The following is a 15,522-nucleotide window of genomic DNA, read 5'->3' as shown; positions in this document are numbered from 1 at the left end:
TTTCAGACATGGCAGAACAATTGCCGCTGACGGAGATAACGGCTGGCAGTCTACCCAGGATGCAAAGAGACGGAAAAAATAACAAGGTGTGAAGAAGAGCACGAACAACTTTTGGTCGATTGTTGAATGCAAAGCCTCAAAACAGGAAACTTGCCGCGGCAAGCAAGAAGAAAAGGGGCGTGACGAGATAAAAGTACAACATAATCGTGAAAACATCAAAGAACGTCGAGCATAGAATAAAAAATGGCGAGGACGCTTCAGTCCTCGTGCGCCATGAAAAGCCACCTCGGGCTCGTAATGTCCAGGGCGCCGCCGGCATAGTTGTCGAGCGAGGCCAGCGAGAAGCCGGCCCACTGCAGACCCCTCATAAGACTCTTGGACTCGCTCACCGGTATCTCGCGGTCGATGGCGATGACGACCTTGGAGCAGTCAAGCGGCCCGTCGGCCAACTCCATAATCGCAATGAGCCTGCAGAGTATAGACATCGGTTAGCATCGGTACAAAGGACGGCAGCGTCTGGGTTGGTCTCGACAGGGGTTCAAAACTTACGCCTGCTTCAGATCCCTGCCAACCACGGCCATGTCGAAAAAGACAAAGGCTGATTTCTCGCCGTTGCCGTCCTCGACCAGGAACCCACGGAAGCCGGCACCGCCGACATAGTCCCATATCTCCATCCAGGCCACGACGTTGGCGTCACCGGCGCAGTGGCCGCCGACGAGCCGATCCTGGTCGGGGAACGGGTAGTCGTTCGGCGGCGGGGTGCTGAGCTGCCCGTTGTCGGAATAGTGACTGTCGTAGTGTTGTTGGTGGTGGTAGTGGTGATGATTATCATAGACACCCGTCAGGCCGGAGCCGCGCGTTGCCGAGTTCCGCTCATCCCGGAACACGGCACGCATGGTCTCGCAAAAGAACCTCTCACATTCTTCCCTGATGCGTGATGTCGCCCCCCTTCGCTGCCTAGCGTTGTTGTTCCTGCCGGCGCCACCAGGGCCGGCGTTGGTCGTCGTCGCGGAGCGCTGCCTCTTGGATGACTTGTGGGTCAGGGCGAGCTCGTTGTCCGACGTTATGGCTGCGAGGGGGGGACTTGTTGGTGGCGACGGTAGTCCTGAGGAAGGGACCTCAGGAATACCACTCTGCCCCTGCCACGACGCGAACGATAGCGTGAGTTAGCTTTGGGGTTCGTCGGGACAAAGGAGCAGCCAGGGAGTCAACGAACCAGTCACGCTCGTGGTGCAGTAGTGGAGGCCCCGGAGCGAGGCCGAGGAGTCAACGAGGTAGCAGCTGGCAAGGACATTCGCCTGGCGGGCGGCGGCGTCCTCGCCGTAATTACTACTACTATAATTGGATTCCTGTTTCATTGACGCCATTGCTTCTGCTGGGTGATGCCACTTTGGGTGTCGTTGTTGGCGATGGGCGAGGTCGGGGTTCGGCGGGAACTGGGTGTTTGCGGACTGGCGGTGACAGTTGGGAGTCGACGCGGATGCTGAAAATAGGGTTATCGTCGGCAAATTGGCCAGGCAAGGCGGCAATTGGGACGAGAGCAGGGGGTTCTGACGAGGTATTTATCGTGGTCGGACTGGGGGTATTTTGGTGTTGACTCGGTTGGATGTTGGAGAAGCTGGGAGAGCCTGAAGAGGTGAGACACTTGGGGAGGTGGAAGTCCAGGAAGCAGCTGGAAAAGCGGAGAAGGGATTGAGTGTCGGCTGTGCGGGCGGTGGCAATCGATTTTTGCCGGGCCCCGCTTCTTTTCTGGCCGTTTCCAGAACTTTGGCGTCTGAATGGGCCTGTAGCGCCTAAGCGACGCCAATTTCCAGGTCCTTCCTCCACGTGGGAGCGCCAAATGGCCCTGTCTGTATGCACTGTCGCGCTGCAGGAGCGGGCCAAAAGTCAATCAACACGCACCCAGCATTGACGCTGGGCGAATCGCTCCAGTCATTATGGCCTCATTCTGGTTGTCCAGTTGCGGAAAACGGGTAGCATGGACCAAGGATGCCGCGTTGCCGCCCTCCATGGTCGCCATAAAGCAGCTTCCACGAATGGCATCATATCCAATCGGCACACTCGACAGTGCCTTGGCTTGGGGCGTCTTGGCCATCCTCACAGCCCAGCCGACACAGCCAGCCGTTTGCATTCCCTTAGCTAAATTTACTTCCCGTTTGCGCCCCGTTTTATGTAAGAATTCGTTCCTCGAAAAGAGCAGAGTCCACCATGTGACCATCCATTACCGTCCCGAGTTTCAGTCTCCGTCCGTGGATTTCGATGCCGCCATTGCCAAACAGGGAAGGGGCCCCGTCGCAAAAGAGGAGAAAGAGTTCTTTTGACTCGCCCATGGTGAAAAAGCCTGGTGGCTGCCGCATCAGCCGCGCGTGTGTTGGCCAAAGCCAGACTGACTTGCAAGCGCGCTTTGTTATCGGGAAGGCGTGTGTCGACCCTGCCCAAAGTGGACACCCAACGATCAGGGATCTTCTGGCGATAACATCTCGCACGACTTATTGGCCTCATGGACAACCCGACACCCATCATGCAGCCCAGATCCATAGCCACCCATCGTCCCTTATTTCAACACCCTTTTCGGGAACCACTCCATCCATGCCTCTATTGATTGCACTTGTCTTTATTGCAGATTGCATCGTGGCTGGTGGAGTCATCCTCGCTAGGGGTTCGCCATCTTGTCTTACTTTAATAAGTGCCAGCTCGGTACTGGGCTTGTCACCTGGACTTTGCAGAGTATTGTACCCAGCTGGCAGGAATGGCAGGCCAGAGGGCGAGACGACGACAAGCTCGCGTCCCCGCGTTGGTTTTGGCCGGACTCGGACGGAATCGTGCAACTCAAAGCGGGCACTGGCCGTCTCAGAGCCTAAATGGACGATCCGATGTGCCTGCCGACAGTGTACAGTAGTGGCTATGACCCCGCCGTCCGTGGGGTGTGTAGCGGCGGGGGTCAGAGCCGTCAAAGGACAAAAGGGGGAAGGAGGAAAAGTGCAGGGTTGGCTTGACAGCCCCTCCTTCGCAAGGACTCTGCTAGCCAACGCACCATGGCAAGTCCCGGCCAAGAAAGGCCACCCCGACCTGTTCAAGTGGACTGTGGGGGCGTCAGTGTCACCCACACCCCCGAGAAGGCCCCCCTTTTGTGGCAGATATCGGCTGAGAAAGAGGAGGAGGGAAACGAACAAAGAGAAAGCCGTCACGTTATGCGTCCAGGGTGGGTTTTGGTGTGTGGGCTTTCGCTGCTGTGGTTGGTGGACGCTGCCGCTGATATGGATCACGCAGCTGTTCCCCCTGATCGATAGCGACAGCGCCCAGGCAGTCAACTCAGGCAGGCGGGCAGGCGGTAGGGCAGGAGGCCTGGCGATCAAGGCGGCCTGACACCACGGGCCTCCATCCAATACCCAACCCTCCATGGGCACAGTAAAAAAAGCAAAAAAATCATTCAGCTCCTCTCTAGTTCTTCGCTCTCGCATTGCTTCGGTGTATCTTTGGCTTGAACGCACAAGAATACCCTCAATTCCCCATCCTCCCTCGTCAATCTTAGTCGTAGATTTATACCTTTCATCCCCATCCACTTCGTCCAGCAAAGTCGCACAGTCGGGTCTAGCCTGTCGCCCGTGACGTCAGAATCTCACACGCCCAGATCACGACGTCCTGAACGGGCACTCGTGAAGCGTCGCTCTCAGACTCGTCTTCGCTGGCCCGAGGCCTAGTCCAACCTCGTCTCCTCTTGCCGGAGTGTGCATACTCCTCCCTCCTGCTTCCCCTCCCTCAGGACTCGTGCCATCATCTCCGGCGGATCCGGCGGCTTACACAGCGCCCCCAGCCAGCCCACTTGACCTGGTACCACCACCTCCAGTTCTACGGACAAGCAAGCAAGCATAGCACAAACGCAACGCAAGAGGCTTCCTGGCTCGTGGTCGGGCGCCAGCGCAACCTGCCGCCCACTTGCATCGCGATCGGGCACGCGAGAGGGCGACGCACATGCCTCTCTGGGGCACTTGCTTCCCCTGTCGCCCTGATTTGTCTGGCTTGCATTTCTAATACATCCCTTGTCCACCCCCCCTCCGTCGCCCTTTTAGTGTCTGGTATTTGTTCTTATTTTCTTTTTTTTTATTCCCTCCTCTTTTTTCTTCTTCTTTTTCTTCTCTCTCCTCTCGCCCAAATGGAGAGCGCATACTACGTCGACACGGGCTTGCTTTCCCCCGACGCGACAGGCATACAAATCATGTCCATCTTTGGCTCCAGCATCGTGACCTCGAGCAACAGGAGCGGCCGCTCCTCTGCGGCGGCGTCTGCCGCCGCCGCCAAGCCGTCCACAACAGCTGCTGCTGCTCCGCCCTTCCCCACATTCCTGCTACCCGCACTGCCGCTGCAGCTGTTCCGCCGCCGACAAAAGAGCCACCACCAACACCAGTCGTCGTCGTCGTCTTCGTCGTCGGTCGTGCGTAATGATAATAGTAGTAGTAACAACCCCCAAAACGAGGGAGATTGTGAGAGCGACAGCGACAGCGACGACGGGGGCGCGCCCTCGCTGAGCGGCTCCGTCCACTCGGTCCCGTCGGAGACAAGCAGCAGCGGCGGCTCGGACACAACACAGCAGCACCAGGGGCGGCCGCGGCGACAACAACCCCGCCGACGCCTGGCGCCGCCGACGCCCGCGACGCTGCGCTGCGGCATCTGCGCGACAGACCTGGCGTTCGCGTCGCAGATCGTGTCCAAGGGCTTCACGGGCCGGCACGGGCGCGCATTCCTCGTGGCGCCCGCGTCGCCCAGCAACGTCCCCGTCCCCATCCCCGCCGCGGGGCGACTGTCGTCGTCGTCTTGGTCGTCGTCGGCGGCGGCGGCGGCGGGGGGTGACGGCGGCGGGGAGCTCGTCAACATCAAGGTCGGGCGGTCCGAGAACCGGCAGCTCGTGACGGGGTCGCACGTCGTGGCCGACATCAGCTGCCGCGTGTGCGGCACAAAGGTCGGGTGGAAGTACGTGGACGCGCGCGAGTCGCAGCAGAAGTACAAGGTCGGCAAGTTCATACTCGAGACGGCCCGCGTCGTCGCCTGGCGAGGCTGGGACGCCGGGCGGCTGCCGGCGGCGCCGGCGGGCGACGATGACGGCGACGGTGATTATGATGACGGCTCCGACGAGGACGACGACGAAGGGCTGGACTACCGGGAGGACGAGGGCCCATGGTCAGCCAACGAAGGTAGCACCGGCAATTGCGGCCACAAGGACAGGGCTGACGGCCCCGACGACGAGGAGCCCGTCGTGTTCGACTCGGACGACGACGACGAGTGCGAGGACATCTTTGCCGGCACGTGGAATGCCGAGGCGGTCGCCAAGAGGCGCAAGATGAGGCGCGCGCTCGTCGGCCGTAGGGTGTGAGCGAGAGGCAGGATGGCCGGCTGACGGGATTGACGACGGACGATTTGCTGAACAACTTGATACCAGTATGCTTTTGATACCAGGGATGCGCTATGCCGGCCGCCTTTTGCTCCCTCGCGGGCGGCGGTTCGACTGGTGGCATGGGCGGGATTCGCGGAGTCTGACGTGCATTTTATTGATACCTCGGGGGCTGGATAACTGGCGTTTCTTGTATTTTCTCCTGAAGGCCTTGATCACTCCTTTATGATATGACAGACACCTCCATAGGTAGGCAGGCTATGACCGCCCGCCAGGGATAATATACCGAAGGTTGGATTCACGAATCAGTTTTGGTTTGATGCTTGACGTTTGCTGTGTTGCCACGCCCTGTGCACAGGTTTCCTAAGAGGCAGTTATAGTGCTGGAGGCGTAGCCACGCTTGGCATTTCTATCTGAAGCAACAAAAAAGTCGTGATTCATATCGCACTCTCTTTGGACCATCATTACGTAATTGCGTCTCGACTAGGAGCACGAACTCCTTGATTCCACTGCGGGGTAAAACATATCACATTGGTAGAACAAAGCCATCAGATTAATCACCGTGGACTCATCAGGCAGTGTGCCACCAACCACAAGAATACAGCTCGAGATAATTACGTGCCCGTTCGAAATCATAACTACATCGTGGCAGGCACCCACACTTATTTCTTGGGCTCCTCAGCCACGTAGTGTAGGTATGCGCCCAGGAGCTTAATGCCCTCGATGTAGTTGCGCTTGTCGAGCTTCTCGTTGATGGAGTGAGCGCCATCGGTAGAGCTTCCCATGGGGAGCAGGAGGACATTCTTGCCTGTGGCCTGCTCAAAGGTGAGGGTGACGGGGATGCTGCAAATTACGTACGTGTAAGCGATAATATCTCGAGGCATGGAGAAGGGGAAGAAACATACCTGCCACCCTCGCGGGTGAAGTCAGGGGCAACACCCCACACGCGCTCGACGGCCTTGGCGGCGGCCGTGAAGTTCCAATGGTTGGGGCTGGCCACCCACCACTTGCCCGTGTGCTGGGCGTAGACATTGAGGGTGTTCTTGCTGCCGAGCTTGGCAAACTGCTCCTTGACGTACTTGTACACGAGCTCGTTCGTCTTCTCGATCTCCATGTCGGGAACCGTCCGGATGGAGAACTTGCCAATCACCTTTGCAGGAATGACAGTCTTGGCTCCAGGCGCCGAGAAGGCACCCTCGACACCGTGGAGGGACAGAGAAGGGTAGCGCCACCGCGCCATCAGTGTCGGCTTCTTGTCCTCGAAGATGGTCGTCTTGGAGCCGAGCGACTCGTGCAGCGTCTCCATTGTGAATGAGATGTTGTCGTACAGAGTCTCCTCCTCGGCTGTGATAGGCGCGACCTGCTCGTTGATTCCGGGGATCAGGATCTTGCCCGACGTGTCCACCAGCGTGCCCAGCACGCGCACCAGATCAGTCATGGGCTCCTGGGCGGTGCCACCGAAGACGCCAGAGTGCAGGTCAGCACCGGGGCCGCTGATCTCGACGCTGTAGTAGTTGCAACCACGCAGGCCGTAGGTCAGGCAAGGCTTCTCAGTGCCGAGCCAGTAGTTGTCCGAGATGCAGACAGCCTCGGCATCCTTGAAGAACTTTGGCGCTTCGGCAATGATGAGGTCGTCAAGACCCTCGGAGCCGTACTCTTCCATGCCCTCGAAGCACATGAGTAGGTTGACGGGGAAGTCGACACCAGCCTTCTGGTGGGCCTCGATGGCGTTAAGCCAGCCGAGCACCGGGCCCTTGTCGTCGGTGCTGCCGCGGCCAAACATGCGGCCGTCGGAGCCGACGGTGAGGTCAAAGGGCTCCGTGGCCCAGCCATCCGACTTCTCAGCGGGCTGGACGTCGTAGTGGCCGTAGACGAGGATCGTGCGCTTGGCAGGATCGGAGCCGTAGCGGGCCAGGACAACCGGCGGCAGGTCCAGGGCAGGGTTGTCGGGCTGCTTTCCGAGCGGGCGCAGCTCTACGTGGGCACCAAGAGTCTTGAGCTCCGACTCGAGGAAGTGGGCCATGCGAACGACATCGGGTCGGCGGGCGGCGTCCGATGACACAGACGGGATGGCGACGGCCGCGCGGAGCCTCTCGATGAAAGCATCCGACAGGCTGTCGACCTGGGAGAAAAAGGAGTCGAGCTTGGGAGCCATCTTGCGGGCTTGATGGGTGCGGATGGCGTCGGTCAGATAGGGTCGGGTCTGGGTGCTGTTGCTGGTAATGCGGCGACAGTGCTCAGCAGTGTCGCGGGGGGAGGGCAGGACAGTCGATCGTTCGAGCAAGTATCGATTCGAGAAGGGTGAGGGGTGGTGCGAGGTGGAAAGAGGGCGAAGGCAGTAAGGGATGCTACTTCTAAAGTTGCCGTGCAGATTGCGCCCAGTACATCCCAGGTGGGAAGGTCGCACACCCAGGGCCAATGTGCGGGGCATTGATTTGACTTGACTTGCTGATGGCTCAGTGTGAGCACCCGGCCGTGGCCAGACTCGACGTTCGGCCGAAGAGGGGCAATCTGATGACCTCCCCTCCAGCCCAAGAGTTGCTGCGCGGTTGGCAGCGGTTCAATGCTTGGGTGCGGGAGGGACGCACGGGCAGTGACGCTGTGAGGTGGGGTACGATGGCCGGGGCTCGTCTTTGGTGCCAATCTTCAAACACATGTCACGTGATACTCAGCTTCCTTAGACTACATTTTTTCTGCGTTAGTTGCGAAGGGGTCCGTCATTTGGGAACGGCCGAAGCCCTTCAATCACTGGGGAGCAACCTCGAACAACAGTATCCCAATCATTCCAAACTTCGAGTGGTTGATATGGTGGTTGATGCCCAAGTAGAGGTTGGGTGGCTGACGTCACTCCTGTCAACATGCAAACTCCTTGTGTCTCAACAATCTCGGTTTCCGCTGCTGCCTTTGGAATGCGCTTCGTGGCTTGTGCCCCAAAAAGCCGAAAGTTCTGAGCGTTCGCTTGAGGCTGAGAGCCACTCCACAGTAGTCAGCTCAGCCAAGGTGGGCAAAGAGATCAAATAGGGTGGGACCCATTCATATATCATTTACTGATTTGTTTTATAATACAATTATAATTTTTAATATTTTACGTACATATTTTAATAATTGAGCTCTATTATAATTATTAATATATATAAATTACTTACGTTGAATTTTATTTACCGTTTATTTAAAAATGCATACGCGTGCGTTGCATATGCATTTTTACACACCCTGCCACCTTGGCTGAGGGTTGGGGTCCACTTTTTCCCACCAAGGCGTTGGCCCCTGACCCACTTAGGATTACGCCAAGTCGACGTCCATTGGTCGGGTGGTCGCCAGGCACAACAACAGCTGGAGCCGAGGCCCAGAAGGAAAGCGACCACATAAGACAAGCGACAACCCCAGACCTCGACGCCGTCAATATACCGGCTCTTCCAGCCAGTCGATCCATGTCATCACCACTTGCGCGATCCGTCCTGTCCAGGTGTAGCTCCGCCCTCTTCTGCTACGCGCGCGCTGTTCCACTTTGGGTCGTCGCCCTCATTGTCCTGTTCATTGGCGCGTTGAGAGCGCGCGTTTCCGGTGCGGCCCTTGGCTGGGGCGCTGGGAGTGCTAGTGGAGGCGTGGCTTCCGGCCGCGATCACGGCGAGAAAGGAACAGCAAACCCCCTCACTGGTAACACACGCAAGACGCGCGAGTAGTCAAGGTCACCCAGGATGGCTGTCGGCTCGGCGGGACTGCTGGTGCCAGTGTTTGCGCCCCTCACGGCGCTGACGCTGGCATATACGGGCCACCAGCTCTCGAGGCTGAACTGGATGTCGATCATTTACAACTTCCTCACTGGGCCGGGGCGGGTCAGTCGCATCACCTTGCTCATTTTCCTGGTAATGAACCGGAAGAACCTGCCATTTGCATGGACCACACGGGTCCTCGCGTCACTACTTCGCCATGCCGCCATCCGCCGGAGCCCGGGCCCGCCCCGCGTGCTCTACCACTACTCCATCACGAGGACCCACGCACCCCTACTCGAGACGGACTACAACTTCCACAAGTCCAACTCGACCTACTTTTCTGACCTCGACGTCTCGAGGTCGCACCTTCTCATGCACCTCTTTGCCCAGGGCATGGAGCGCGTGACAAAGAATGCCGCCTACAAGGTGGTGAAGGACAAGGAGGGGAACCTGATCAAGGGCGGCTTCGGCATAGGCTTGGGGTCTGTCTTTTGCTCGTTCAAGCGCGAGATCGCGCCCTACAGCAAGTATGAGATGTGGTCACGCGTCCTGTGTTTCGACCGCAAGTGGCTCTACATCCTGACGCACTTTGTCGACGCGGGAAAGGTGCGTCCCACCCGCTGGGACGGCAAGGGCTTGTTTCGCGGCGCTGGAAAAGTTAGATCCGTTGGTGGCGACACATCTGCGAAGAAGACTACAGGAAACGTGGACGATGACTCGGTCGACCCCTCCATCGCCACCACGACAGACTTTCAGAAACACATCTTCGCCACGGCAGTCTCCAAGTACGTCTTCAAGCTCGGCCGCTTCACTGTGCACCCGGCTATCGTCATCGAGGAGAGCGGCCTGCTGCCCGAGCGGCCTGGGGGCTGGCGGGGTGGCCCGTCCGAGACTGGCACCCCGGAGGACCTCTCTGGCTTCGAGGAGGAGCTGGCATTGTCTGGTTCGGACGAAGAGAGTTGGGACTGGAGGAGGACCGAATGGGAACGGAGGAAAGGCATGGCCTTCGCCGACCACTTTGCCGCCCTCGACGGCATGCACACACTCTTCGACGGTGGGGACGATGGTGCTCTTGGCCACTTCAGGCCTGCCTAAGCTCGGGCGACGGCGCACCGTCCCACTAGCAGTGGGTTCGCGACAACACATCAACCGCCTGGATACATCGGCACCTTTGGCATCTGGGGTCAGCCCGCTCCCCGGATCTCCACTTGCTTTTGCCACTTGATTGTTGGTGATGTGGGTCGTTGTGCGGACGGTTGTTGTTCTATTGCTTTTGTGCAGTTGGAATTCCAAGGACATTTGATGGATTATGCTGTCAAGTTGGTGTATAATAACAAAATCTTCCCTTTGTTATAGAAGCGTTGTGTGTTGAAGATCGATCGGATTCGTGGGTGTTGCTGTTTTTACTTTTGGGGTGGGATTCGCTTGGGAGGGCTAAACCCGGTTGGTGGATTGAAACTGGAGTGTTTTTACTAGATCTAGAAATAAAGCCTGGGCGACCCCTCACTTTTTTGAGCCAGGTACAGCCACCAGGCCGCGTTTGTCCGGCTTTACGGAGGTGTGAGGCTTAAATAATCTACAGTGGGGAGGTCACTCGTGAAGCGAGGGCAGGGGACAGGGTATGCACTACCATCAGCAAGGGAAAGAAAGAGGAAAAACCCACCTCCTAACAGGGGTTAAAACTAGAAATCACAAGGGCGGCCAAAATGGGGGTCACGTGCTGGCATAAAGTTACTGCCATTATTAAAGTTGGTGAAAAAAAGGAAAAACCAAGAAAAGCTTTCAAAGGACGAAAAATTCTGAAGTTTCGTAACATCCCCCAAATCACCACAACCCCTGCGATCTCCAGTTTCAACCCCCCTGTTACCCCTTTGTTACTTGGTGGGTTTTTCCTCTTTCTTTCCCTCGCAGATGGTAACCAATCGATTGAAACGCGTGCGGGCTGATTCGAATTGGTACACGGCCAGGCCTGTGATTGTTTTTGAAAAAAAAAAAAGGATTGTAGGCTAGGCCTTATTTGGTAGGGGCTGAACATGGGCTGCTACCTCGAGGGTGGCGATTTTTTTCGCCTCCTATCTCCGTATGCCGCGGGAGTGGCGCCTATGGCGTCTAACCCAACGCCCTGAACATTCATGCCATGCGGCACCCAAAATACATCAGTTGTGAGACGACGTTGCACGCTTGGGTGTGCGGACCAGGGGTTGCGACGGGTTGCGGCTCCGAGGGGGGGGGGGGGGGGGGGTGGGGGGGGGGGGGGATCTCAGGATGCCAGCCTGACTCGCATCGGCTCCGCCTCCCAGGATCAAAGTGCCAAGCTGGGACAAGGACGCTGTCGCAAATGTCGCTCTGGAAATAGGTCTCCGCGATATCACGATCCGGCGTGCCCACCGCTGTGTCACTCCCCTGCGCGCCCGGGTCCCCTCGTGGGTCACCCAGCGCCGGGGGAGAGGCCGACGTTTACGCATATCTACTGCGGCATGCCCCGTGAGGTGTGGCCTTCCTGGCCTGAATTTTTTCTTGTTTTTCTTTTTCTTTTCTTCGACAATAATCGGTGACGAAGAGAATAATGCGTACTAAGGGGGAGAACACACACACGCCGGCAGCATCACAGATATCCACATCCCACGCTGGCGATCTGCTGGCAGCATGGCGTACGATCCGGTGGTCGCTTCGGTAACGCTCACGGGCAGCTTGCTGTCCTTAGTCGCATCAACATGCGTCCTCATCTCGTTCACTGTATACCACAAGGAGCAGCGGTCCTTCAGACACGCCCTCATCCTTAACCTGACACTAGCCGGTAAGAAATGGCTAGATGGTTGTTCCCTACGGCCGTCGCCGAATGGCCGGTTTGCTAACTAGACCACAAACCTCCAGAGTTCATAAACTCGCTCGACAACTCGATATCGGGCATCATCTACATGCGCGGCCGCGAGCTCTTCCCGGGCGCGTCCTGTGTCGTCAACGGCCTGGTGGGCCAGATCTCGGTGCAGGCCGTCGACTTCAGCATCCTCGCCATCGCCGTCGTCACGCTCCTGACGGTGACGCGCACCACCTTCATGCCGGGCGTCTCGCGCCTGAGAAAGATCCTCGTGTGCCTGTCCGTCTGGGTCGTGCCGCTGACGACGGGCCTGACGGCGACCGCCATGGGCGCCATGACGCCCGTCGGCACCAACTGGTGCTGGATCACGGCCGCGAGACCCGACCTGCGCTACGCCCTCACGCACGGCTGGCGCTTCGCCATCATCTTTGGCACCGTCGCCATCTACCTGTACATCTGGTACTACCTCCGCAACCACTTCCGGTCCATGGGGATGGCCCTCAAGACGGGCTGGTCGCAGCTCTCGGCCGCGGGGCAGCAGACGGGCGGTAGCGGCAACAACAACAACAACAACAACAACAACAACAACAATTACCCGGGCGCGCTGGGGGTGCTCGGCCCCTTCCAAACAGATGAGCAGGGCGGGAAGGAGAAGGAGGAGGGGGCGTCAGTGGAGACGGTCGAGAACAGGCAGAGGCAGGACAGCCTGGCGCGGGGGCGGACCGACTCGCTGAAGCCGCTCGCCCTCCCGCCGGCGGCGGCCAGGATGGAGAGCAGGGGCGGGCTCGGCATGTCGTTCTACAACGACAACCGCAGCAGCCTGGGCGAGGAGTACGAGGACCGGGAGGGGCTCCTGACGCCGATCGAGAGGGAAAGGCTCGCGGACGAGGAGCTGGCGAGGAAGCAGCGGCTGCAGGCCAGGGCCGGCAGCAAGCCCGGCGCACTCACGTGGGACCCCAGGATTCCCAACACGCCGCTAGGCTCGGCCCCCCACACCCCGAACGGCACCCACACCATCCGGATCGGCTTCGCCGTCACCACCGATAGCCCGCAGCTGTCCCCCCGGGGAAGCCGGCCGGCGAGGCCCGAGCCCGCGCACAGGCGCAGCGTGTCAGACGCGAGCGGCCTCGCCGCCGCCGCCGCCGCCGCCGACCCCGCACAACAGCAGAGCCACATGAGGAACGCGTCCGACTCGACCCTGCTCACCGACGACAGCCGCGCGTCCGTGGGGTCCACGTACAGCCTGTTCCCCAACGCAAAGACCAGCGCGACCCGGCGGTCCGGCCCGGCCGAGGGCTTCGGGCCCTCGGCGCCACAGCCGCAGCACCAAGACGAAGCGCACGGCAAGGGCGCGGCGGCGGCGGCAGCGGAGGACTCGAGCAGGGAGTGGCCGTCGGTGTTGCCGTGGAAGTCGCAGGCCACGGGGGCGGCGGCGCCGTCGCGGCGCCCGACCAACGTCAGCGAGTTCCCTATGCGGCAGGAGAAGCGGCACGTAGACCGCGAGGTGCAGCGCATGCTGCTCCTCAACGCGTACCCGATCCTCTACGTCCTGCTCTGGATACCCGGGCTCATCAACCGCCTCATGGAGGCGGCCGGCCACCCGCTCACGGGCCGCGCGGCCCAGGCGCTGCAGAGCTCGAGCCAGTACATCGGCCTGGCCAACGCGCTGACCTACGGGTTCAACCGCCACATCCGGCACAGGATCACGGGCGACCTGCTCCAGAAGCTGAGGCTTGAGAGCGTCAAGGAGATAATAAGCCCGAGACCGAAACAGGTTGGCTGAAATGCTCTGTGTTGTATTACTTGTTTCTTTTGGTCGGGGAACGGAAATTTTTGCGAGCCTACGTTCAAGTGTGCCTTCGGCTTGTATAGTGAGTGCACTTGGCGTTGTCTTGGGTAGCCCAGCATTGTTGTTTTCTTCCCTTTGTCATTGATACCATAGCGACTGCTTTACACTCTCTATACTGTACTAACTCTGTCGATCTTATTATTGGGATCACTCTTTTGCCTGCTTCGATCGCATCAACGTGTTATGAGCGACCTTCGCGGCCCCGCTCGCGCTCCGGGACGGGGTTCGGACAGTGCATTGGTCGCGAGCTGACTGCAAAGAGGGGATAAGCCTCGGATTTAACAAGGGATGGAGCGAGGAGACCTAGAGATACGTGGGAAGGTGCCTGGAGCCCTACCCTACCTCCATATTGTATTAATAATTTCGAATGATAAATCATCAAAAACAAAAACATACAACTGTTCTCTTGAACCCGGCGCAGTCAAGAGCCGCTAGCGGGGCCAAGTGGATGGAAATTGGCACATGGGTACAGAGCACTGGAGTGGATCTCCCGCAGGCGGCAAGAAATTGGACGTAGATCAAAAGAGGGGAACATCCGACTTTCAGAAGATGTGTAATATTGGAGGGGACTCGCCGGTTACCCGGGCGGCGGTTGTTATTATATCCCTTTAGAAAGAACAAAATATATCCAGGGATAGTTGTATTTTTCGTCATCCACGGGATCCGGGATGAGGGGCACATATTTGGCAGCCCATTCGTCTTGGAGCACTTCATCGCTCGAATTTTTTGGCGGATACCGGACGCGCTTGGCCTTGCAGCATTCCCAATAGGCCGGGTACCAGCCCGACTGGGCCCAGTCGATGACGGCCGCCACTTTGGGATTGGGGCCTAGCGATAGAAGGATGTTTGGCGCGACAAGGTCGTTGTGGGTAAAGGCAATAGCAACATCGGCCGGGGGGATTTCTATATCGCAGCCGTCCTGGAACTGGCGTACCGCATCAGGGCCACAAAAGGGGCCGGCCAGATCTGGATGGCACCGAAGGAAGATGTCGTTCAAGCGTCTGTCGCCTAAACTTCCTAATAATTCGTCGATAGGCTCCCTGGTTAGACGCTTGCCTTGCGTGGTGGAACAGGAAGAACTTAACAATATAGGGCTCGTTTGTGGGGGGTTTCAAACTTTTCCACGCGTGGGCCATTTCTCTGAGGTCTTGACAGATAGCAAACCTCTGACCTTCGGTCATGCCACCCCACAGCTCCTGGAGTGGCTTGCCGTCGACGAGGGCCATGTAGATAAACCCCTGTTCACCATCCTCGGCCCACCCGAAAACTTCGGGGATGGGAACACGTCCGTCAAGCTGCTCACGAACCCATATTTGCGTTTCCAATTCCACCCGGGTAACGTCGGCGCCATATTTCACCAAAAGCCCCATCGCCGGCACCATGACAGGCGAAGGGCGGTAAAAGTTGTTGGCGCGATCGTTTCCAGACTGCAGGTTCAGAGCTCGGACCTCTGAGGGGCTGGGGAGCGTGGGTGCTCGTTGCTCCTTGAAGAAACGAGATTGCGGGAAGCCTATCGGCTGGCTGGCCTGCTCGTCTTGATCTGGCATCTTCTCTACCCTCGCGCTTGTAAATACGTGGGAGGAAGAGGACAGCAGGAGACCAGGGGAATCGAGGTAGTAGCGGCGGTCCGTTTGTGATGGCCGCTCTGGAATGATCCTACCGAGGTAGGTGTAGGGAGGGGCAGAGGGTGGGGCACCAATGGCGGGCGGCTATTGGCCAGGGTGTTAAGTCCCGGATCCCAAATGCTCTTTGCTAG

At 58.5% G+C, this 15,522-nt stretch overlaps 7 protein-coding genes across 7 annotated transcripts; 4 read left to right on the top strand and 3 right to left on the bottom strand.

Moving 5' to 3' along the window:
* Positions 1–257: 257 nt before the first annotated feature.
* On the bottom strand, positions 258–1,367 carry GGTG_02138 (ornithine decarboxylase antizyme; the record flags this gene model as incomplete). The annotated part of the gene is made up of 3 exons (XM_009219909.1): positions 258–468; positions 550–1,139; positions 1,224–1,367. The coding sequence occupies 3 exons, from the start codon at positions 1,365–1,367 to the stop codon at positions 258–260; spliced, it is 945 nt and encodes a 314-aa protein (XP_009218173.1).
* A 1,494-nt stretch (positions 1,368–2,861) lies between these two features.
* GGTG_02137 (hypothetical protein) lies at positions 2,862–3,366 on the top strand (the record flags this gene model as incomplete). Its single annotated transcript, XM_009219908.1, has 2 exons — positions 2,862–2,924; positions 3,271–3,366. The coding sequence occupies 2 exons, from the start codon at positions 2,862–2,864 to the stop codon at positions 3,364–3,366; spliced, it is 159 nt and encodes a 52-aa protein (XP_009218172.1).
* Positions 3,367–3,410: 44 nt separating this feature from the next.
* On the top strand, positions 3,411–5,691 carry GGTG_02136 (hypothetical protein). Its single transcript, XM_009219907.1, has one exon. The coding sequence runs from the start codon at positions 4,154–4,156 to the stop codon at positions 5,366–5,368; it is 1,215 nt and encodes a 404-aa protein (XP_009218171.1). The 5' UTR covers positions 3,411–4,153; the 3' UTR covers positions 5,369–5,691.
* A 47-nt stretch (positions 5,692–5,738) lies between these two features.
* Positions 5,739–8,153, bottom strand: GGTG_02135 (cytosolic non-specific dipeptidase). The gene is made up of 2 exons (XM_009219906.1): positions 6,292–8,153; positions 5,739–6,229 (listed from the first exon to the last, which is right to left on the bottom strand). Exons 1-2 carry the CDS (start codon positions 7,815–7,817, stop codon positions 6,049–6,051), a joined length of 1,707 nt encoding a protein of 568 aa, XP_009218170.1. The 5' UTR covers positions 7,818–8,153; the 3' UTR covers positions 5,739–6,048.
* A 578-nt stretch (positions 8,154–8,731) lies between these two features.
* GGTG_02134 (hypothetical protein) lies at positions 8,732–10,664 on the top strand. Its single transcript, XM_009219905.1, has one exon. The coding sequence runs from the start codon at positions 9,085–9,087 to the stop codon at positions 10,192–10,194; it is 1,110 nt and encodes a 369-aa protein (XP_009218169.1). The 5' UTR covers positions 8,732–9,084; the 3' UTR covers positions 10,195–10,664.
* Positions 10,665–11,351: 687 nt separating this feature from the next.
* GGTG_02133 (hypothetical protein) lies at positions 11,352–14,221 on the top strand. Its single transcript, XM_009219904.1, has 2 exons — positions 11,352–11,896; positions 11,974–14,221. Exons 1-2 carry the CDS (start codon positions 11,746–11,748, stop codon positions 13,698–13,700), a joined length of 1,878 nt encoding a protein of 625 aa, XP_009218168.1. The 5' UTR covers positions 11,352–11,745; the 3' UTR covers positions 13,701–14,221.
* Positions 14,222–14,364: 143 nt separating this feature from the next.
* On the bottom strand, positions 14,365–15,313 carry GGTG_02132 (hypothetical protein; the record flags this gene model as incomplete). The annotated part of the gene is made up of 2 exons (XM_009219903.1): positions 14,365–14,783; positions 14,938–15,313. The coding sequence occupies 2 exons, from the start codon at positions 15,311–15,313 to the stop codon at positions 14,365–14,367; spliced, it is 795 nt and encodes a 264-aa protein (XP_009218167.1).
* Positions 15,314–15,522: the final 209 nt, after the last annotated feature.

This window comes from Gaeumannomyces tritici (assembly GCF_000145635.1).
Source record: "Gaeumannomyces tritici R3-111a-1 unplaced genomic scaffold supercont2.1, whole genome shotgun sequence".
Classification (NCBI taxonomy): Eukaryota; Fungi; Ascomycota; class Sordariomycetes; order Magnaporthales; family Magnaporthaceae; genus Gaeumannomyces; species Gaeumannomyces tritici.
This window is presented reverse-complemented; position numbering and strand designations above follow the sequence as displayed.

Coding starts and splice junctions, on each gene's coding strand:
- GGTG_02136 (XM_009219907.1), top strand. CDS start 4,154: ATGGAGAGCGCATACTACGTCGACACGGGCTTGCTTTCCCCCGACGCG.
- GGTG_02135 (XM_009219906.1), bottom strand. CDS start 7,817: ATGCCCCGCACATTGGCCCTGGGTGTGCGACCTTCCCACCTGGGATGT. Junction 6,230..6,291: donor TTCACCCGCGAGGGTGGCAG/GTATGTTTCTTC, acceptor CGTAATTTGCAG/CATCCCCGTCACCCTCACCT.
- GGTG_02134 (XM_009219905.1), top strand. CDS start 9,085: ATGGCTGTCGGCTCGGCGGGACTGCTGGTGCCAGTGTTTGCGCCCCTC.
- GGTG_02133 (XM_009219904.1), top strand. CDS start 11,746: ATGGCGTACGATCCGGTGGTCGCTTCGGTAACGCTCACGGGCAGCTTG. Junction 11,897..11,973: donor CCTTAACCTGACACTAGCCG/GTAAGAAATGGC, acceptor ACAAACCTCCAG/AGTTCATAAACTCGCTCGAC.